Source organism: Enoplosus armatus, chromosome 11 (genome assembly GCF_043641665.1).
Source record: "Enoplosus armatus isolate fEnoArm2 chromosome 11, fEnoArm2.hap1, whole genome shotgun sequence".
Taxonomy (NCBI): Eukaryota; Metazoa; Chordata; class Actinopteri; order Centrarchiformes; family Enoplosidae; genus Enoplosus; species Enoplosus armatus.
Window position 1 is genome coordinate 19,219,647 of NC_092190.1, and position 22,827 is coordinate 19,242,473.

Consider the following 22,827-nt stretch of genomic DNA (forward strand, 5'->3'; position numbering starts at 1 on the left):
AAAGAGAGGAATGGGAATAAGTGGAGGAAGAGAAAATGAGATGTGAGAGAGAGAACCAGTGGGATGAAGAGTAAGAGAGGAAGCAGGAGAGATTGAACTGTCAGCAGCTTGACTTAATCTTTTTTTTTCCTCAAGATGGAGATGAGACTTGACTCTGTGTGTGTGTGTGTGTGTGTGTGTGTGTGTGTGTGTGTGTGTGTGTGTGTGTGTGTGTGTGCGTGTGCGAGCGAGACGACTCCATCCTGTTTTGAAGTAACCTAATCTAGGATGGAGACCCTGTCCATCCCCCAAAAAACCTCAGAAGACCGAAACTCTGACTCTAAATCCCTAATAACTAGCCTTTGTCAATCCTAAATTACCCCTGAATCACAAAAACTCACAAACACACTCTCTCTCACACACACACACACACACAAGGAAAGCTAGGGGCTTATGGGTGCGCACTGCACATGCTTAGGCTCACAGTTTTGCAGTTTATTAGCGCTTTAGGCAGGAAAATATATAATTTAGGCAGTTTTACTTGAATATGTCACAGCTTTGTGATTGAAGTAAACCCACAAACTAACCAGTTGTCTCTCTTGACTAGATGCCGGGCAGAGGAACAGATCATCGGCTGGCCCCACGTTATGAAGAGGTGGAACGCCAGTATGCCTCCTTACCAAGGTACTGCTGCTTCTCCTTCCCTTGTATGAGAGAGTCAAAAGAGTAAATGTTTTACTGCAGCAGGCATCACTGTTCTGCTCTCTTCTCTTTTCCTTTCTTTTCTCTTGTCTTTAAAGCCTCTAATTAAATCTGTGTAGTTTGTATGTCTTTCTTCGTGTCTCTGGAGACGTCAGCCTCAGCCAGGAACTCACCTTAGCCCCTCCCAGGGGAACACACTCTCTGACAGGGGTTGAAAACTGACCCCTGACTCCTAGATCTGCTCCCCCTCCAAAACCCACTTTGGCTTATGCACAATCAGTACTTTTCAAAGTTGTCATGGGTGGATTCTGTGGTGTTTTTTGTTTTTTTCCCCTTAAACTTCAAACCCCAGCTATCATAGTTTGGTGTTTGTTTGTTGTTTTGAACTAGAGAGGCAGCAAATGTCAATAAAATACATTTATTTGGGCAGTTTTTTGTTAGTTTTAGAAATCAATTGCAACACAATTTCAAGAATTACACTCTTTTACTTTTGAAATTAGCAACATGAGCTGATGTGAAGTATAATATCACAGTTGAAGGCTTTGCACAACATTTTTATTATGCTGTAATAATGAGGTACTGTTTGTAAATTTATTTTATTTTTCATTGTTTCATTTTTATTTTCCAGTACACTCTAGAGGAGTGTTTTTCAGTCAGACTCCCCTGTATTTTTTTTCAATTTGTTCAGACAGTTGAAAAGCCAGGAGGCAGGTGAGTGGGGGACACAGGAGAGACAGTCCTGGTCAGACTTGACAGTCAAGCTGGACCACTAGACTATCTCAGTGCAGCATTTGTTTTTGCCGGTACAGTTGTTTTTCTCCCTGGACAGCATGAAGTATCACTAACATTAGCCAACACAGCTCCCTGAGTATACTAATCAATTCCTGAAGGATTCTTTCTATTTATTTCTCATGGTGCGTTTTCTGATGTAATCAGATAAATATTCAGGTCCAGAATGGCCAAGGTTGTTTAAAGGTTTGTGTAAAATTTGCTTGGAACATGTATGAAACCACAGCTGTTCACTGACCAATTAAACAGCATAGTCTCAATGTGAAACACAGTCGAAGACACACTATATTCTCCAGCCATCATCAGTCACTCCCGGTCTTTCACCATCTCATTTTTCATTTGCAACCTTTCCACTCAGAGGCCTCAACTTTAATTAGCTGCTCTTTCTTCACCCTTTCACTAGCTTCACATCTCCATATTTTTTTCTTTTCCTGTACCTTTCTTAATTCCTTCTCTTCTCCTCCACAGTCCCTTACTCTCTCTGTCATTATTTTCCATTATATATAATATATATAGTCCTGCCGTAATGTACTTAAATAAAGCCCCCTAACATGCCTGATATCTCTGCACTGCAAACTTACTGTATCTAAAAATACAATGTGTTCAAGTGAAAGTAGAAGTGTAAACTTTAACAGTAAAAGCTCTGAGTAGCTGTTACTAGCTTCTTCTCACCTTGTTTTATTTTGCCTCTAAGAACCAACACCTCAGCAGACTAACAAGCCAACAACAAATGTTTGTTTGTGTGTGTGTGTGTGTGTGTGTGTGTGTGTGTGTGTGTGTGTGTGAGAGAGAGAGAGAGAGAGAGAGAGAGAGAGAGAGAGGAAGCCAACGAGTGGAATGACAGACAGAAGTTTAGAACGTTACAAAGTTTATAGCCAGGTTCCCACCCCTGTTAAAATGGTGAGGGATGGCTATTTCACACCTCTTTCGTGTGTGTGTGTGTGTGTGTGTGGGGGTGTGTGTGTGTGTGTGTGTGTGTGAGAGAGAGAGAGAGAGAGAGAGACTGTGTGGGTGATGACTTTGGCAGATGGGAGCGAGAACAGTGATGATAGTTTTGAGGTCTGGCTGTGGTATCTGAAAAGCCCTGGGAAATTGGACACACACACACTCACATACAGTACACCCTGTCTCTGTTTCCACTTTCAGACATGCACTGTGATCCGAAAACGCTGTGCCAATTTTACATGTATGCCTCATGTTTGAAAAGGACCCCCCGAGTAATTTTTCCTTAAAAGTCACTGTGACAATCTGCCTACTTACGACCTGGTAACATTTTCTACATGACTGCAGTGTGATTCAAAACAGTCACATGTATCATACAAACCAAGACTGGGAAGTGATGCTCTAATGATGTAGATTTTTAAAGCAGCAGATTTGACCCTAAAGAGAGACTTCAGAGCTAAACTCAGCTAAAAAAAAAATGGCTGGATATTGGTCTGACCTCCCCCTGGTGCATGAGATAAACAGTCTTATAGATACCTGCATGTAATGCCTTGTGTTGCATAGTCTCGCATGGCTGATGCCAAATATTATGCGAACATTTCCCTTCTATCCACAACAGCCTCTCAAATTTGAAATGAGTCAACGTTTCCACAATGAACGCACCGATGTGAAAGCCAAAAAGCCGTTACTAAACAGACAGATTAACCCAGAAATGTTCCCCTTCTCAGAGATGTTGTGTCTGAAAGAGACTCATCTCGTTCTCCTTCTGTCTTTATTTATCTTTCTCCATAGCCTTTGCGTCTCTCTCTCCTCCTGTCAATTAACTCAAGAGATATTTCAGCATGTAGAGAGTCAAAAAATGAGATCATGTTTGGAAACCACATCCAGGCTGTTGACCTTATCAAAACATATTATTTTGCCACTGGCCCAGAAATAGCTAGCAGGGTGTGCATATCTAGTGTCTAGTGCATGCCTGTATACCTGCATGCATGTGTGGGAGGGACCGTGTTCGGGTATGTGCATGTGTGTGTTTGTGACTGTGTGTTTATATTATTCCAAGTGAGTCCAGAAATAGCTGTAGGGTTGCTTAGTCAGGTACTGTATGCTTGACTCAAAGTCAGTTAACGGGAGCACTGGGTACGTTGTGTGAGTGAGTGAGTGAGTGAGTGAGTGAGTGAGTGTGTGTGTGTGTGTGTGTGTGTGTGTGTGTGTGTGCGTGTGTGAGTGAGTGAGTGAGCGTGTGCGCGTGTGTGCATGTGTATGTGTGCACGTTATCACTGTGAGACGAGATTTTGATGGCTCTAAAATTAAAACATGACCCAGCAGTGGATGATGTTTCCCTGCCTAAAGCACAAACACTACCTAACAAACTGTCAGCAAATGTCACTGCATGAAATAGAGGAGGCTGTTGAGGGTATGTCGTGTATTTTGCTCCTCCATAAAACTATTCAGCCTTTCGGTGATCAGAAAAAGATGCACAGGCACTCGAGTCATTTTTTGACCAGAGTAATTTAACATGATTTTTTAAACGTCACAGCCATTTTATGAAACAAACTTTTAGCTGTTATATATACTGAAACAAAACCATTGTGTATGTAAAATAATCTTACAGACCAAAACCAAGTTTGATGTTATCTAATGGTAAATTTTAATCCTTGTGTTATTTCTTCCAGCTTTTCCTTCAGGGGTTTTCAGTCCATCAGCGACTTGTAACCCATTCGATCATCCAGCGCTCCATTTGCTCACACATTCAGCACTACAACCTGTGCTCAAAATGTGTAAAATAGCATCCTTACACTTTAAAAGTATTTTTTCTTGAGAGCTGAGAGATGTAGGTTTTCATGGCAAAGGAACATTGAGAACATAGAAAAGGAAAGCAGGGCGGACACAACAGAGCAGTCCCTTCTCTTCAAAATCCCCCAAGGTGTCCTCTCACTGCCATTTTCTTAAAATTACCTCTCTACCCCCCCCATCCTCCACATCTCACCTTCTCTCTGTATTTCACCATTTTCCTATACTTCTCCCCTTCCATCTCACTTTCCCTCAGTGGCGTTGTTATACTGAAACAAAGGACCCCTGTTGAGAGTGTGTGTCTCTGTACTTCTGCCCACGTGAGAACCAGTTTGAATTACTAAACATTTGTCGAGGATTAAGATTAGAATTTACATATGTACGCTTCAAGAGCAGGCATGTAATATAGCTGCATGTTTTTGGTGTTTTTCGAGTGTTTTGAAGATTGAAGAGTGTCGAGAGACTGAAGCAAAAAGAGGGTTAGCAAACACTCGTGCCTGGAATTAAACCTGGAAAGTTGCGGTTAAATGGTATATGTCTGAGACCATTTACCCTCATGTTCATGTTTGAGTGCATGCATGAATCTGCTTGAAACAACCTCAGTGATTTGTATGCACACAAGCATATTATGTATATGGGTGTGTATGCACCTGTGTGTGTGTGTGTGTGTGTGTGTGTGTGTGTGTGTGTGTGTGTGAGAGTGTGAGTGTGAGTGAGTGTGTGAGTTTCGGTCATTCTGAGGTCAGTAGATGGCTATCGTCAACATTAGCAGGTTGTGCCCTTACCATGTGTGCACCATTACTGCCCGATTTACACACTCTCTCTCTGTCTCACACACACACACACACACACACACACACACACACACACACACACTGGTAGACATGCATGTTTCCTCCTATATACATTTTTTATGAAAAAAAGAAAAAAAATCTAAAAGAAAGAGAAAAAAAAACACACCAGGCTTATTTTTACTGTTAACAATGTTAGATGATGACAGGAATATTCACCATAATGATCTCATCACCATCATCATTGTCATCATTAAGAAAGAAATAAGCTTTATAACCTCAAAATGGGCTAGCAACACCATAATGACAAATAATGACAATTGGTTTACATGGGAGTGCTTTAACCCCCTCCTGCATGTTTTTCTGCTGTTTGGTGACATTCCTTTCTCCCATTAGTCCATATTTCTGTTGATGACTGTGTCCAAGCACACAGGACAGGAGTAAGTTAACTTTGATTAAAAACATGATTCTGTTCTCCAAGGACTTCTGTTGATGACAGCGATCAGTTGTTGAAACACAGCCTTGACCCAATTGGATTAGCCAAACACCCTTTCCCATTTGTCCTCGTTATTACTCTTATTAGATTAAAAGAGCCAATCGGAATTGCTGTTCAGGTTTCTGGGAAGGCTGTCACTTCCTCATATCCTAATGATAATTGGATGATTAGTAATTAGAAAGCAGATGTTGTATTCTGGGTATTCTCTGTGTGTCCCCTTTAGTTGCCTTTCTTCATTTATTTCCATTCCTCTTTGCATCTTCCTCTCTTTCAGCCCCTCCTCTTCTCATTCTCTCTGAATTTGGGGTGAAAAGGACATTGTTGAACTGCTGAGGAGGGAATTGCAATGGGAATGTCTTTCTCTCTCTCCCTCTGTCTCTCTTGAGAAGACCTTCCAACCAGAGTTTCCCAGACCACTTTACAACTGCTGCACAATCCACCCCATTGTCCAGTTGGTTTTCTGTGTCTCTGGACTCATCAAGCCTCTGCTTGTTTGTTACCCATGTAGAAAGACCCTGCCTCTCATAGACCCCCCCACCCCCTCCTCGCTATTTCTCTCTTGACCCTATCTTGTTCATGGCTTCTAGTGTTTCTGATGTGTTCACCGGTCGCTGCTTTAAAGAGTTCCCAGAGGTCACAGCTTTGATCTTGATCATGGACTCTAGAAAGTTGGGTTACAACCCATAATGTGTTGCAGAACCAGTAGGTCCCTGCATGACAAGAGAGTATGATATGCTTTCATATGTCTGGACCCCGGGGTGAGGGAGGAAATTTCTCTTTCAGGTCCCAGCCAGTGAATGTTTAACAGCTTTTTGGGGTATGCTGGAGTTGAACTGGTGTTAAGTGATACTGTGCTCATGTGGAGTGAACAAGGTTTGCTGCAAGAAATCTACACACACACACATTTTGCATAGTGGTAGAATAACACCCAGGTGAAGCTTATCCTTCGGTTGATCACTCACTCTGTACTCATTTGTATCACATCTTCCTTGCTTCTTTCAATTCAGTCTTTTTTAATGGCTGACGATGGTTTGTGTAAACTTTAACTATATAACTAACCACCAAAAACTTGGGAAGTGCATCAAGGAATGTTACATTATTATTTATGCCTGTCTGAAGAACAAGAAGATGGACTGAGCTTCATACATTTCGACAGTTGCAGCTGTGAAACGTTAACATCTGGCAGCAGCCTAATGGCCATCTGCCGTCCCTGTGCTGCTACATGCTTCTTTTTTTCCCCCCCAGAAATTCTCAAAGTTATATTGGATAGTTAAATGATAATTAAATGTTTTTCTGCATGCATGAAAAGTTCCTTTTCTCAATTACATAAACTATCAAAGGCAACATGATGAGTGTGTGCAAAAATTGAGCTCATATCAGATTATTTGATACTAAATGGAACGCAACATGAATTGTTATGGTGATTTATGAATGTGTTGAAACAGGAAGCAGCTCGTATTACTGCGACAGGCAGGAGGTTGACGTTAAAATAAAGCAGCGAGGCTGTGAATGGATGTACCTTCAGCTCCAGTGTCCTACATTCACCACTAAAGTTGCAAATATACTTTTTGTTTTCAATGAAACTGAAATTTAACAATTCTTTAACAGAAGTTATTGTAGAGCAGTAATAAGTTAGGCAGTTGCTTGTGAATAGATATAGTGCAAACTTTTCTTAAGGTACCACACTAAGATTGAGAACATGTTGGTGCATACACATGTGTGTGTGTGTGTGTGTGTGTTCGTATCCCTCCTTAAAATCCTTTCATATGAATCCATACTTGTGTGTTACAAGTAGTATTTCAGAACTCCTCTTCATGAACCAAATTAGTGGCTATTGAGGGATCGTAATTTTGTCAGCAATTTGTATGCTGTGGTCATGCACAGAGCAGAATGTCCCCAGCTTGAAACTATTACATCTTGCTGAAGGGGGGGAACCTTATTGGCTCAAGATGTGAAATAATGGAGGCTAATTGAATGGGATATGGTATCATCAATAATGGATTTCATGATGTTTCAGGATGTCAACCACTCTGCTGCCTTTAAGTGGTTATGTATGATACTGCCATAACTTAATGTCGTCTTTAGTTTGAATAATTCCAGCTACAGCAGATGGACGTGGCCCATTCAGGTGCTTACAAGGTGCAGCCAATTCACTGCCAATATCAACCTGTCTTTACGGCTGCTGTATATTCAAATATCTAAAAGTTGATACGGCTAGCAGTTTGGTTTGCGCCGTTCTCCCTGCGACAAGGTTATCATCTCCTCTGATATTAGAGCTTGTGAACATATGTAGTTTGTGCAAGTGCATTTGAAAACAGTCCAAAGTGATAACTGTGAATATTTCCTTAGCAACTAATTTAACATTAAAGTAATAATTGCCAGTTGGACCGTTTTTATTCATAGTATTTACAGGTAATTGCCAGTAGTTTGCCTGGAATCCTTATGAAGGACATATATGATAACGTACTGTGGCTTTGCAAACAATGTGTATACAAATGAAGATTTTGTAACAGCTATATTTGACACATATTTTGAATAGTCTAATAAGCTGTATTTCAATTATTTGTTTTTATATTAGAGAGTTTTCTTCTCCTTGGTGTGTATATTCTTCTTTGGCTACTGACTACACATTATCCCTATTTGTAACAAAGTAGGACCTCTTCAATCTGTTCTGTTAGACTCTAAGAGAAAAAATAGTTCATCACATGTTATAAGACAACTTCTAGATGCTTTGTGCACACACTTCATTAAGGGTGAAGGTGAGAGAGTGAATGCAGTGGAAAAAGGACTTGCAATGATATGAACAAGGACAAGGACGTGTCATGTGGTGGTACAGAACATGTTTCTAGTGTTTGTTGATCCGTCAGCTCGTCTCTCATTCGACACATTGATCAGAATACATTTTTTGAGGAGCTGCCTGCAGTAAATTGTCAGTTTCTGCGAATTTTTTTTTTGGCAGTAGCTTCATCGCTCAGTTTCCAAATGGCATGGCCGTATTATGATGGGATGCGAAACACCACTCCAAATCCCCATTGTTCTGCCCTCTCTGTGTTTCCGAGGCAACAGTCTCCTACCATCTGGAAGGCCCTCATCCCTCAGTTCCTCTCACTTTCCTCTAATGGGTTTTTCCCCTGTCCTTCTCCCATCTCATTTTCTCTTTCTTTCAGTGCTGTTTCTCTTTTTATTTTATTTTATTTTTTACTTTTTTGTGCTCTAATTTGATTCTCTCTCCTGTTTTCCCTTTTCTCCCTGTGCTTTTTCCTCATACTTTTCACTCTTAAGTACTGACCATATTACCATACTCCTTCATTTACTCTCCACGCTCCTCTTTTTATCCACCTGTGGTCATTTTCATCTCATTCCCTGCTGCTTTTGTCTTTTCCTCCCTTAACACTTCAGCTGTGGTCTTTAAAACGACTACTCGGTATGGTGCACCTTCAAACATTCACAGTCACACTCATTCATACCCTGATACACACATGGCATATTTCCAAATATGTATACACACACACACTTACATACACAGGGGAATGTAATCATGTTCGTTTCCTGGACTGGTCAGTTTGTAATTCATGATATCTAGCTGGATTAATTATATTTGACAGAACTTTATTGACAAAGACAGATAGGAGCCCCTGAAAGGTGTTTAGTTTCATTCAAACGTGAACTGTATGAACAAGCATCCGGGAGTTTGTTTGTGTGTGTGTGTGTGTGTGTGTGTGTGTGTGTGTGTGTGCGCGCCTGTTACTCTAAAGTAGGGACCATTATTCTCAGCAGATGCTGACCTTCAGCATGCCAGCTCTCTGGAGGGCAGCACTTGTTTCTCTGCCTTTTTCTTCTCTTCTCCTTCATTCTCTCTCTCCTCCACCTCCCTTCTCATTTTCTGCCTCTTTCTTCCTCCTGCTTCTTTCATGTTTTTCTTCTCAGCTTCGCAAGACGCAAGAGGTTCAATCTGGTTTACTTGTAGTCCTATTTGTCATTCCTTTTTCTTCAGCTTTCAAATGTAAAACTGTCTTTCTTTTTCCTTCTTCGCTTTCCTCCATCTTATTGTCTTCTCCTCATCTTCTCCATCAACTTTTCCCCCCATTGTCTGATTTTGGACACCCTTCTGTTTCTCATCTACACCTCATTGTTGAGATACAATCTAGTTCTGTCCCTCTCTCCAGTTCTGGTCCTCATCCTTGTCTTTCTCCTTCTGCCTCAACCCTCTGCGGTCGCACCTCTTTGTCTTCTGTTTATGCTAACACCTTATCCTCTTTACATTCGTCTGCCTTCCCTCTGTCCTTTGCTCTTTGGTTGTTTCAAGGAATACAGATGAAGATTTTATTCTGTAGTGGTCTGCTCTTTGCCTGGAAACTCCTTGTTGGCCTGTCGTTTTAACACAGGTTTGTCCCTGCTGTAAAGTCCTCGATAATTACATCTTTGGCACGTAGTTCAAAACACAGAAATTGTAGGTAGGTCAAAAAAACAAAGGATTGCATCTCCATCTTAGTGGGTAGTTTGGTATTCAGGTTTGTATTTCATGGAGTCCCTCTTGTTGACATGTTGACACTAAACCACAGCAACTCATTCAAAGTGAAGTGTGACAAGTTAAGTGTTTCCACTCATCAATTTCTTCTGTCAGTTCTGTTCACAGCCATTAACATTTCACCGCTGCATAATTTGAATACAAATATTGTCGTTTTCATAATAAGGGGTGACATAAACAACCAATACTTGATTCAAAATGAGGTTGCATCAGTTTCAGCAATGTCAAGCTCCTCCTCACTGCAGAAAGCTCTCCTCTGATAGCAGCGTTTTTGTCCACGTTGTACTGCATTGGTCTACAACGGACCAGTATGTAAGCTGTAAACTTTAGCTTGCCTTAACTTAACATGCCATAACTAGCTTACTACCTACAATAGAAACCTAGCATTATTTCCATTATTTTTTTGCCAGAAAAATACCCGTTAAGGACTGGAAAATCAACTGTATCTAGAGTTCGGATTAACAGCAGCCTGTCCTTCTGCTTAATTTGGTTTAGGGAAGTTTACACTTCAGCAACTCAAACTTACGTTATATATGTTGTTACATTTGCCAAACTCATTGCTTAGTCTCATCCTCAGATTCTTTTCTCTTGTAAAAAATGAAGCATACTGGTTGCCACTACAACCATTAAAGCATAAATCTAACTGCTGTGTTGCTTGTCCAAGTTTGTTTTTCTGTAATAAGCCTCCAATCCAAAGGGTTATGATGGAACAAGTAACATTGTAATTATATTCAGGTCAAGAATAAACGTCAGGAAGAGCAATAGAGGAGGGATCCTCTCCCTGGATGGACAGATATGCAATGTACAGTTTTATTTATATGAGGCTTTAAACCCTGCTATAATACTAGGGCTTACAAGCTCCACCCTTTAATACACATACAATGCTTTTCATTAATTTCCATGTCTTCTGTGGTGAGCACACTGACTTTTAGCATGATGTCTTGTACGCATCATGTGCATATTTAAGACACTCTTACAGGATTTTTTTTTTTTTTTTTTTTTAAACAAATCAGCTGGAGACAGACTTTTCAAGCGACAGACATTTTAGCAGGGCGGGGGGTTATCAGTTAAGTCTAGTTTTAAGGGTATTTGTGAAGGAAGTGTTGAACGTGTAGCATTCCCCTCCCTAACAAGCCTACTGTAAGACCCTGAAAATCAACAGTTTTTATCCCACGTCAGTGATAAATAAAACATTAAGTCAGCTCCTGCAGGGTTATCAAGGGTCCAGTCCTCGACCAAATGGTTGTTAACTTTACCAAATGGTATTGAGGGTTTGAATGTTGTGTCTATGTATTTGGTATGCCCCCCTAATCCTGGTTGATAATACCCTGCCTTAGCCTTTGACCTCGTCTTCTAAGTGTTTGGTGGGAACTGATGGAGTATCATGTGACTTCAAGGGGTCAGGAGTCGAGGGAGGTTTAGGGGTCTCTAACACACACACACACACACACACACACACACACACACACACAGAGACACACACATGCACCAGTACAAACTACACTGACAGCTGAACCAACAGAATACCATCTCTGACATACACACACACACACCCAGACACACAGTATGTAACCACTTAACCATAAGTAGGAAAACAGCTTAGTGTCTTATTGGGCTTCTCCTAATAAAGCAGAAAAACCTCTCTCTGCTGCTTCAGGCATCACTCTTAATGACTCAGCTCCGCTCTGTTAAGGGTTTGTTTTTCACCACTCACAGTTAATACAGTTCCAGATGCCACATACTGTACCTGTGCAGTGTGCTCACATGGCAGCTTTGTGTGGTTTGACAAAGACAACTTCCAATCATGCCTGCCTGAAGCCTCTGAAAACCAATGATTTATGACTATATGTTATTTTTTATGTACTCTTATTCTGTGCCACCTGCATTGTACATGTTACACAGGTCCTCATGTTGGCACTTGTGTGTTTCCGTGTGTGGACACATTGTTGTAAACATAATAGTAAGGAACAACACATGACCAAAAAACTTAATAAGCAACACCTCATTTCCTTGAAACTCATTTAATGTTTTAAATCCCTAATTTATAGAGTTCATAATTATACCACATATATGAAAAAGAAAATTGCTAACTCTCCTTGTTTAATATGTAATATTATTACAGAAGGACATTAGGCAGCTCAAGGGCCCCATTTTATATATTTTTATTTTTTACTATGTTTAATTTCATTCCATGATCATCCCTGTTTTAACATTTTCCAGTACCAGGTGATTCTGATGATGATTTTCCTTCATAAGTCAATTTCATAGATATCTTGATGCTATAACTTGCAGTATACTGATGTGCTAAACTCAACAGAATTTACTGAGCAGTTCAAAACCAATATTAAATGTAAATGGCGAAGATGTGACGCAGGTTTCATTTTCATTCCGGTGCAGTCTTCCTACAAATAGACTTTCCCTTCCTTAGATAGAAGATAAAATATTTCTCCACCCTTCATTATTTCTCACTTAAGCTTTTATTGCCTCATTGGTTGGAATGTGATGCCTCTGTGATTAAAGCTTCATAATGAAGTATCACATTAGGAAGATGGAACTAAGTTAAACTTAGTTAAACTCCTGGGACATTATATCACAGCAGCTCCATTTTCACTGCGGCTCACCAAATGACATTACGACAGCAGTTGTGGAACAATTTCAGCTATTAATCAGTTTTATTACCAGACTGTCAAAATATCGTGACTTTCATTGACAAAGAACTGTTGAATGCAATTTGAATATATGAAGTACTTTCCCGACCTCAAACCTAAAATCAGTTTTAAATGGATATCAACGCAAGGTGAAGACTCAGCTCTATAAAGACTCATAAAGAAATAACTGAATTAAAGCTGCAGTGGTTTATCTCCTCGTTCCTCTTTCGCTCACTTTAAATATCACTCTTTACTCCCCCCTCTTTTCTCCCTTCCTCACCTTCTGTAACCCTCCCCCTCTCATCTGAAACTTTTCCTCTCTTCTCATTGTGAGGCGGTGTTGTTTGTGTTTGTGCTTCAGTGTTTGGTTTTATTGAGACGATCCATCTGCCACGCGGCTGTCATTGGCTCTCAGGAGTTTTTTTATGTGTTGTGTCACAACGCTACGTTTTGTCTCTCTTTCTTAAAGGTATTTGTGTCTCTCGGAGACAGCCTGGGATGATCGATGGCACTGTGTGTGTGTGTGTGTGTGTGTGTGTGTTTCCACTAGTATAACAGCTGTATCCAGCCCTTTTAGAAAGAGTAAGTGAAAGTGTGTGTGTGTTTATGAGAGAGAGGGGCAGGTGCAGAGAACATATAACAACTCCTTGTTTCCTCCGAAATCCACCAGAAATCTCTTAAATACCAGGGAATTAGAACGGCTCACATAACTCTCAATTACTGTCAGACCTGGAGAGAAGTCTTTCCAATTATCCTTTCAAATATCTAACCTATGTACTCGCTATCTACATAACTGACAATATCAAATAAGTCAACCCTAAACAGGTATTACACAGTTGAATCTCACGTCATACTGAGTCCTCAATGGCTTTTCTGTTCTGCTGGAATGTCCTCAATTCTTTCGTTTTGCTTTGATTACGCTCTCAATTATGTTAAACTAGTTGTTGCATGTGCCAGGAAGCTGTTCTCATTCATTACATCTGTTTCTCTCTTTCCATCGTTCTCTCCGTCTCTCTCCCTCTCACACACATATGCACACACACACACACACACACACACACACACACACAAAGAGACCACCAGCCTCCTCATTTGGTCTTAACTCCTCTCCAGCTGTGTGCCAATTTGCCTCCTCCAGAGTATGTGGGGTTTGGGAGGGGGTGATTAGGAGCTAGCACTGCATTTAAGCTAAGGTTTGCAGTGTGTGTGCATGTGTGTGTGTGTGTGTGTGTGTGTGTGCGTGCGTGTGTGTGTGTGCGTGCATGCCAGTAATGGGTTCCATCCTCATTACCCCGTAATCCCCAGCTGCTGTGCAGTGCTGACTGGGTTCCTGGAAGGAGAATTCCAAACTTTCCACCGGATTTACAGTGAATTCCCTAAAGATTCCCACTGGATTTCCACTCCATTCCCAAAATGGCCGCAACTAACAATTATTTTCATCATCTGTTGAATCTGTTAAGTTTTTTGTTTTTTTTTGACTAATCGATCTTTTTAAATTGCTTGTTTTGTCTGTCCAACAGTCCAAAAGATGTCCTTTTACAATGATATAAAATTATATTGCAAAAACTGCAAAACGCAAATTTTTGTTGGCTTCATATTAATATTTCCAACTTTATCAGCATCTGTTAACCCCAGTCGATATGAATTGAATCAAAGTAGGGCAGGATTTTTAAACATAAGACGACATTTAATCATGTACATGCGCAAACAAGCATGGACACACATACAAAAATAGAACGAATAAGATTAAAATTATAAAAACAGAAACCCCAGGGCCAATAAAATGACAATATTTTACACAGTGTTTTATATATATATATATATTTATACTATATGTTTTCCCACTTGATTTCCTGTAGATCGCTGTTACATTGCCAACTGGCAGGCCACAAGCAACAACCAATGAGCACAAATTCATTGGTCAGAGCAATACTAGCGAGTACAGTAGTTTATAAGTGGAACCACTGGAAGATACTAGCATCTCGCTCCTCCTGGCCTCTTATCCTCATCTCGTTTCACTCTTTACTCCACATTTCATGTCACTGTTTGCCTTCTTAATCCTCTCTTTCTACATGTATTCTCCTTCCCGTCTTAAACTTGTCTTGTCATCTATGTCATGTCCCACTGGACTTTTCTGCTTCATCTCATTTTCTCTGTATTGACTGTTTTGTTTTATAGTTTGATTTTTTTTTTAAAGTGACATCTAGTATCCTAATAATAAAAAATAATAAATCATGGTAATAGATGAGTAAAGCATTTGTTCATAAAAGCTGCTGATGACTCTTATTTACCTGTATCTTTTACTGCTACTTTATTATATTTTCCTCACCTCTTTACCTCTCTTCTTATCCTTTTTTTCCATCGGCATCTCTCCCTCATACCTCCCCCTACACTTTGACTTTCCTCCTCTCCTTCCTCTCCATGTTATCTCACCTCCCCGTCACCTCTTCACTGCTCTTATCGCTGCCTTGGTGACATTATCGGGCCAGGGGCCAAATGCTGAGTGACGGATTGACCGACCGATATGGGCACAGGTTTACAGGCTCAGAGATGGATAGCAAGCCATGCAGATTAGCTGGGAGGCAGACTTGTAGTCATAAACCTTCTAAAGAGAGAGAGAGAGGCAGTCGGGCACATGGACAGACGGGGCAGCTGGCAGACTGACATGTTTCCAGCAGAATAGAAGCAGACAAAACGGCTGTGGCTATCAAGAAGGGAGACATTTGAGACATGTAGCTGATACGCTAACCCAGAGTGACTTACAATAAGTGTAGCAGAATAAGTCGAAAACCAGAAGACAGATGACAGATAGGTTGAGAGAGAAGCAGAAATGTGGTGTGTGTGTCTGTGTGTGTGTGTGTGTGTGTGTGTGTGTGTGTGCACTCACACACTCTCACGGCGGATATGGAGCCAGGAGGGGCAGAGGCAGACATCCCAAACATGATGGGCATGTAGTTAGTTAGGCACTTTCCATTGCTGACCACCCAAATTGACACACACAGGCGTCAGCATGGAGACCACCAGCACTCTGCGTGTGTGTGTGTGTGTGTGTGTGTGTGTGCGTGTGTGCGTGCACGCACTCTGTGTGAGTATTTATGTACAAATCTGTGTTTCATTCAGTCTGTCTGTCTCCGTGGCTGTGCGCACATTAACATGATCTCCAGGCAACAGGCGACAGGTCAACTCTGTGATTGGTTGGAGGCTGTGGAGCCCCACCCACTCAACTATGCATATCAATGTTAAGTGTCATTATGACACTCAGTGAGAGTAACATGATTTCTGCTCTGAACACATTTTAACACAAGTACATGCTTCAGTGCACATTATTTTGAAGTATATTAATCCAAAATGTGAGTCGATATGAATTGAATCAAAGTAGGGCAGGATTTTTAAACATAAGACGACATTTAATCATGTACATGCGCAAACAAGCATGGACACACATACAAAAATAGAACGAATAAGATTCAAATTATAAAAACAGAAATGAAAGTAGGAAAAAGAGAATTAGAATAAGGCAGATGGGTAGATCGAGGAAGGCTGAGAAACAAATGTAGACGGGATGAAAAGAGACAGAAAGACAGAGAGATAAAATGTAATACCTCATAATGTTAGCTATGTGGACGACACATGTTTGTGTACTTGCTTTCCACTGGGCACAAGACATCGATATCTATTGGCAGGACGGGACTGGATTACCACAGCTGTGTGTGTGTGTGTGTGTGTGTGTGTGTGTGTGTGTGTGTGTGTGTGTGTGTGTGTGTGTGTGTGTGTGTGTGTGTGTGTGTGTGTGTGTGTGAACTGAGCCCTAGCCTACTTAAAACTGTCACATGTCACTTATATTCTGTTGCTATGTGATCTTTGGCCGGTATGGGCTACTGGCTGTGTGTGTGTGTGTGTGTGTGTGTGTGTGTGTGTGTGTGTGTGTGTGTGTGTGTGTGTGTTCCTCTCCCCCTCTTTCTCTGTGGTCCAAAACAAATGGTTTTCAGCAGGTTTTCATGAATATTTCAGCTATTTAGACAACAGATTTACCAAAGGAACTGGCATTAAGTGCAGCATTAGAATTTGCTGATATTTTCTTATTAAAAGACATAAAAAGAACATCACAAACCAAAAACAGCAAACTCTAACTGCACTGCCAGCAGTTGGTTGATTATTGTGAGTGATTTCAGGCTCAGGGAGAGGTTAAAATTGTATCTATGTAGTGGTGTCATGCAGGGAAATCATGTTCATTTCATTTTTGACAGGTTCATATATTTATCTTATCTTTTATCTTATTTTTTTTCTGCAATGTCAAATAAAAATAGTTTCTATCTAAGTGTATAAAACTCACTAAAATCTCCAAATCTCTTCGTGTTTCCTTACACCATCATTTGTTTCAAAATTGTGCCGTTCTCTTCTCCAGACGAGGTCCGTTGGATCCATCTGACTACCCCATACAGCCCTGGTCAGGTCATTACCCCGGACCTCCCCAGGCCCCACAGGGATACCCTCAGTCCCCGTCCGGACCTCCCCAGGCCCCACAGGGATACCCTCAGTCCCCGTCCTACGCTAACCCCAACTCCCAGTCTGGCCCGCCTTACTCAGGCTACCCACCTGGCCAACCATATGCACGGCCAGGTGACCATCGGGGCGTCGACCCTGGGTACTACCCCCACCCCAGGTAACTAAATGTTGCTTTATATCACATGATCCATAATGCTGTACACAGAGGTAACACGAGTGAGAGATGGGGAGTGGTCTGAAGGTAAGGCCTGACTTCTCTACTCCTGTTATGGATAAATTATTTCTGATATTGTGATAAAGTTTGACTTGTTTTCTGCTCCTAGCTCCCAGCAGAGAGGCCCCTTGCGGCAGGATGTGCCCCCATCTCCTACCCCTCCACTGCGTGGACTACGGTACGACACTATGACTCGTGGAACCGGGGGTGGAGGTTACAGGTAGGGGCGATTTGTGGATGAAGATGATCCCAGGTAAATTCTGAGATCTAAAATCCCCTGTTTGTTTGTTTTTACAAATGATCCATTAATTCATTTTCACACCTGAAGAGTTTTCTGAAGATTTAAATTTGCTATTAGGAGAGAAACAAAATGAGTTCTATAATTACAAGAAATTTTTTTCCAGCATGTAAAATAAAGTTTGAAGTATTTGTCTCTCTTGGATTACAGCATTTTGGAATATAATTCGACATTTTAAGTAAGAACACATAAATTCACTATGTCTTGGATAAATCGCAGAACATGTTCGACTGGTTACAGGCACCTGGTGGATCCCAGTCCAGACCAATATGGCTATACTGGGGAGGGAGGAAGACAGCAGCAGCAACACCAAACCAACCCGAGACAGAAGAATGCCATGACTGCAGCTGTGTAGACCAATCAGGTCCAGAGATGAAAATGAGCAGGATGCTAACTGCTTTGTGTTGCGCAGCTCCTCTGCTTTCAGTACTCCAATGAAATAGAGTTAAAACCTCTTAATGGTGTGATTTGAATCGCCGTCATTATCAAACATTGTCTACGCTCTTTGAAGTATATGGTAATACACAGACAAGCAAGGTAAAGGAGGTTAATTATAGAGTGGCCGGCGTGATGCATAATATCTTGTTGTTTGAAGTCATTTAAATTGGCAGCGTTTCTACTTTTCACTGTACTCTAATTAAGTAGTCTCTTTCAAGAATCAGTCAGAGCCACAAAGGTATTTGGATCCATTTAAATTAAGGCAATAAAGGCATAGATACAGCTCGGCACACTCTCATATTACACCTGGTGGTTTCACTGCTGCCGCTTCACGAACAAGACAAAAAGTGAAATAGTCTAAATGTAACATGTACTAACACGTTAACCTTGTGGCCATGTGTGACTGTAGTGACTGTAAGGCTTTGAGTCTCCTCTGGAGGGGGAGATGGGATGTAGAAGTGTGGATGGCAACAAATGAGCCTGAAGATATCATTCTTTGCTCTGTTAGTAACGGCTGCTGACACAAAAAGTCATCATCACTCTACAATTACAAGACGGCACATCCATCCGTGCCAGATTAACAATAAGAGCTCTGCACGGCATTTTAAATTTGGGTGACAGTTACAGTGTGTTATTAAATGAAGTGCGTTTTGAGGCCTATTGTCTCAATTTGCCAAACAGGGAGAACGCCACTATGCCATTCTTCATGAAGTACAGATTTTGTACTCGTCACTAGTCTGATACATCACATACAGTATTGTTTAGTCAACAAATTATGGAAACATTTGAAAAATTGAAGTGCACTAAAGCTCAGAAGTGCACTGTATGAATTATCTCTACATGTAATAATATGTTTTAATAATGCTATGATTGCCTTTCATTCATATATCCAAAATATTTATCTCAGGACAGATGAGTTCAAATAGATATTTTACTACAGGACCAGATATAATCCGAGTCTGAAACCACTTATGACTGACCATGATCCTGCTTTAAATAAAGCATAAAATAAAGGTACTGATTCACAAATTTACATTCATTTATATTAATGTCGGGACATGTTACCATTAGTGGACATACGATTATCTTTGAATAGTTCACCTTATTTAGAATGACCTCTACTTGAATGTATGAAAACTTCATGGATTGTATTTTCACAGTCATCCGAACTTAATCCATGGAGTCGACCTGTGTGTATTGAATCATTCCAGCTTGACTGGAGTTTTTGCTCACTTTTTGGTTTTCTATCAGACATCCAATTCAGAGATAATCCATTGCTTTAAACAAGAAGCTGACAACCACTTTTTGTGAAGTTTCACCAGAATGCTAATATCAACCTGCGAACTTTGACGTTCTGGAAGAAGCTCCGTTAAGAACAAGACGACAACTTCGTAATAACGATGAGACCTCCTGTTAAATCACTACCCAGTCGAGGCAATACACGCTGTTCTTACTGCTGCCTTCTCCTCTGCTGGGACTAACTATGTTTGAAAACATACATTCTTTAAGACAATTATCTAATTAAATTATCGAGGAAGAGCACCTATGTGATAGTGGTGCTTCAGCATGATAGACAGCAATATAAGATAAGTTGGGGAATACAGGAATGGAGCAAAAACTCCAATAATGGTGGAATTGTTCTGTATTTTGTATACTTTAACCAAACCACTATGATGGACTATTATGTTGCATGTCAGTCACGCTGAGTGTATGTGTGTTATATAAATGTTCACACCTCGGAGATGTCCATACTGTTGGGTTAACCAGGCAGAAAAAGGCTTTTCTTTTTTTGGAGCAGGTATTTAACTGACCAGTTGTGGAGCTCATTTCCACTCTGTTACTTAGCAGCCTCTTTCGCTGCGTGTTGTCTGTGTATGCCATGTACTGTAGTTTGGATGTGATGGGTGTTCGCAGCACATCTCTGTGACCTGGTGGTGTAGGCGTCACCATGTGTTGGAGTGCACACAAGTCCTGTTGAAACATGAATTGAGTTTTCGGAGTGCCTCTTCACGGTGCGGTACCATAGTGCATATCCATTTAGCCACTTACTAAACCATCAATTAAGTGTAACTAAGAATTAGAGTCTAGCTTAACATTTCTGCGTTTCACTCCACAAAGCTCAGCAGTATTAATTTCAATGGAGATTAAATGTTCAAAATGACATTTCAGGATTAGGTGAATTGCATTTCTGTTAATATGACTGAGGATGAAATCCCACTAAAGTGACTGTTGAGAGTAATTTGACTGAAACCCATGCACAAGAATGGGAAGTAGATTTTGTCTCATTTGCCAGGTAGGAAGGATGGGTTGAAATAATTTAGACAGAAGAAGAAGAAGAAGATGGGAATAGAAGGGAGGGATGGGTTGAAAAGCACGGAAGGAAATATGAAGCAAAAGGACGTAGAGAGGGAAGAGGGATATTGAGAAAGAAGGATTAAAGCAACAAATAATAGACTGAAAGTATGGATGGAGGGAGGTGGAGGGAAAGGTAAGAACAGAAGCCTTTGTGGTCCACAATGGTTTGATACAGTTTTCAAACAAGAACAGAGCAGAGGAAAGAATGAAAGTGCATAAACATTCGGGCGGCAGTTGTTCTGCAGTAGGAGGAGGGTTACAGGAGTGGGCTTGGATTGACTGAATGTACTGACTCACAAATATTTGCCTTTTTCACGCTATTATCATTTTTTCAGCACCAGTATAGAAATTGAAACTGTCGAGGTTTTACTGAACGTACAACAATAAAGCACATTTTTTAGGAGATTGGCCTGATGGTACACTCACCTGTCAGGTAAAGAGAACAGACACCAAAATAATTCACATGCCCCTTTAGATAGTTCACTCCTGTGCTCAGTGTTAACTTTGTAGCAGGCAGTAGGCAAGCACTTCAGCCTCCACCATGCTGAGTGATAGAATAGTGCCTAGCATTACCTCAGATGTGACTAAACTCACCGTAGGTCAAATGATGCATAGTAGTTGGGTTGTAAAATTTAGTCAAAACAGTAAAACGTTTAACAAAATAGAATATTATATTATATATTATACATGCCCAGGGCCTTCTGGGTGTTGGGTGATGAGAGATTACAACTAATCTACATTCTTGAGTTAAAATGTGTGAATCTGTTTACACCAAAGCAAAAAAGAGTTCTGTTCATTACCAAAAGGCCAGTTTTATTTCTTATCATTATCATAGTTGCCTATGCCTTACAGTGTGTTAAAGAGTGAGCATGGAGCACCTAAGAAAATGATCTACAGGGGTCACATGGATGATTTTGGTGCCACCATTCATAAAAATATATTACACTTCTTTCAGACAGAATGATCAGAGCGCAAAGCTGGAAGACGTCTTCTAAACTGTGTATCTGAATGCTGCGTCAGTGCCGGGCCGAGCTTTGCTGAGCTACAGTGTACTGAGATGTGAACATTACACGAAGGTGTATTATTGTTACTCCTCTGATATAAGTGCACAATTCACACGTATGTAACTCTTCACAGGCATTTATTTTTTACGTATTTCTTTCTGATGATAGTCTGTGTTGTTGGTTGGGTATACCAGAGCCACAGAGTGTTTGGCTGCTGTTACCATGCTACAGTCAGAAAGAGGTACACTGGATAGCTTTGATCATTTTTTCCTCCCAAAATTCATTTCTTGTTGGTTTTGCTCAGTTTTATATATGTAATTTACATCAAAATAATTAACTGAACAAGCAATTTTCAACTTGCTTTTTTTTTAAAAATTGGAAGAAGAAAAACAGACATTGTGGCACTTTGCATAGCATGGTTAACATATCAAACACTCTGTAAGTATGGCTCTTTGGTGTTTGGCAGTACAGTATGAGATGCACAAGCTGAAGGTACGAACCAGAGTCTTCTGTATGAAGAGCTCTGGTACTCCTGGTTCTCCCTGTACAGGGACCAGTGCATGAAGGAACCAACTGAACAACCTCTCTGTCCTAGAAGTATAACTTTTTTATTAAGCTGCTTGTATCCAAAAATCAAAAGAAAAAAAAATCTCATTTTATAATGTTGTAACAGCAATGATTTCTATTATTGTTTTCCTACATTTTATATTTATGTATATAACATCTTTTTGCATTAAAATATTCATTTTAAAAACAGGATTTGCCAAAGATGTCATACTTTAAATGTTCTAAACATGTGCGTCTTTTTTCAAGCTACAACGCAGGCCCAGCACATCTGCTAAGGTTAATTAAATATGAGTCAGGAGAAATGATTTCCCTCATGTCCCCCATACACTGCAAGGTGAATCATTAACATTGCCAACCCAATTTAGTCCATCATTTAAGCGGCTGATAAATTGTACCTTTGTGATAAGAGATAGATGTTGGCCCCAAATTAATGCAAGACTAATTATCAATTAGAAAAAGAAGATAAGGTACAGTGATTGCAGCACAAAGTTTTTTGAGTTTTTCTGGCATGGTGCCATCGCGCTGCTAGGTCATGTCTCTCCGATTAATTAAAGCATTTAGTCTCAGCCTGTGGCTTAAGGTGCTTTCTTATTTATCAGACACTGTGGGTGCTGGACTCGGGCTGCAATCAGAGAAGTTACCAGTAATGAGACGCAGAGGCCAAGGGAATGTTTTATCAGTCAAGGCTTAATTAGCATATCCCAGACCTCTCGGCCAATGGGGAGAGGGAGAGGAAGTAATTAAATTCTCCTGAGTCACTGCCAAGGTTCATTTTGTGA

General features: G+C 40.6%; 1 protein-coding gene across 1 annotated transcript in view; it reads left to right on the forward strand.

Moving 5' to 3' along the window:
• pard3bb (par-3 family cell polarity regulator beta b) overlaps positions 1 to 18,061 on the forward strand; it is a 177,347-nt gene extending 159,286 nt beyond the window's left edge. The window contains exons 24-28 of the mRNA XM_070914428.1: positions 587 to 663; positions 17,072 to 17,141; positions 17,184 to 17,329; positions 17,496 to 17,606; positions 17,925 to 18,061. Of these exons, the coding sequence (XP_070770529.1) occupies positions 587 to 663; positions 17,072 to 17,141; positions 17,184 to 17,329; positions 17,496 to 17,606; positions 17,925 to 18,039 (519 nt within the window). The 3' untranslated portion in view covers positions 18,040 to 18,061. The remainder of the gene's footprint in view (positions 1 to 586; positions 664 to 17,071; positions 17,142 to 17,183; positions 17,330 to 17,495; positions 17,607 to 17,924) is intronic.
• Positions 18,062 to 22,827: the final 4,766 nt, after the last annotated feature.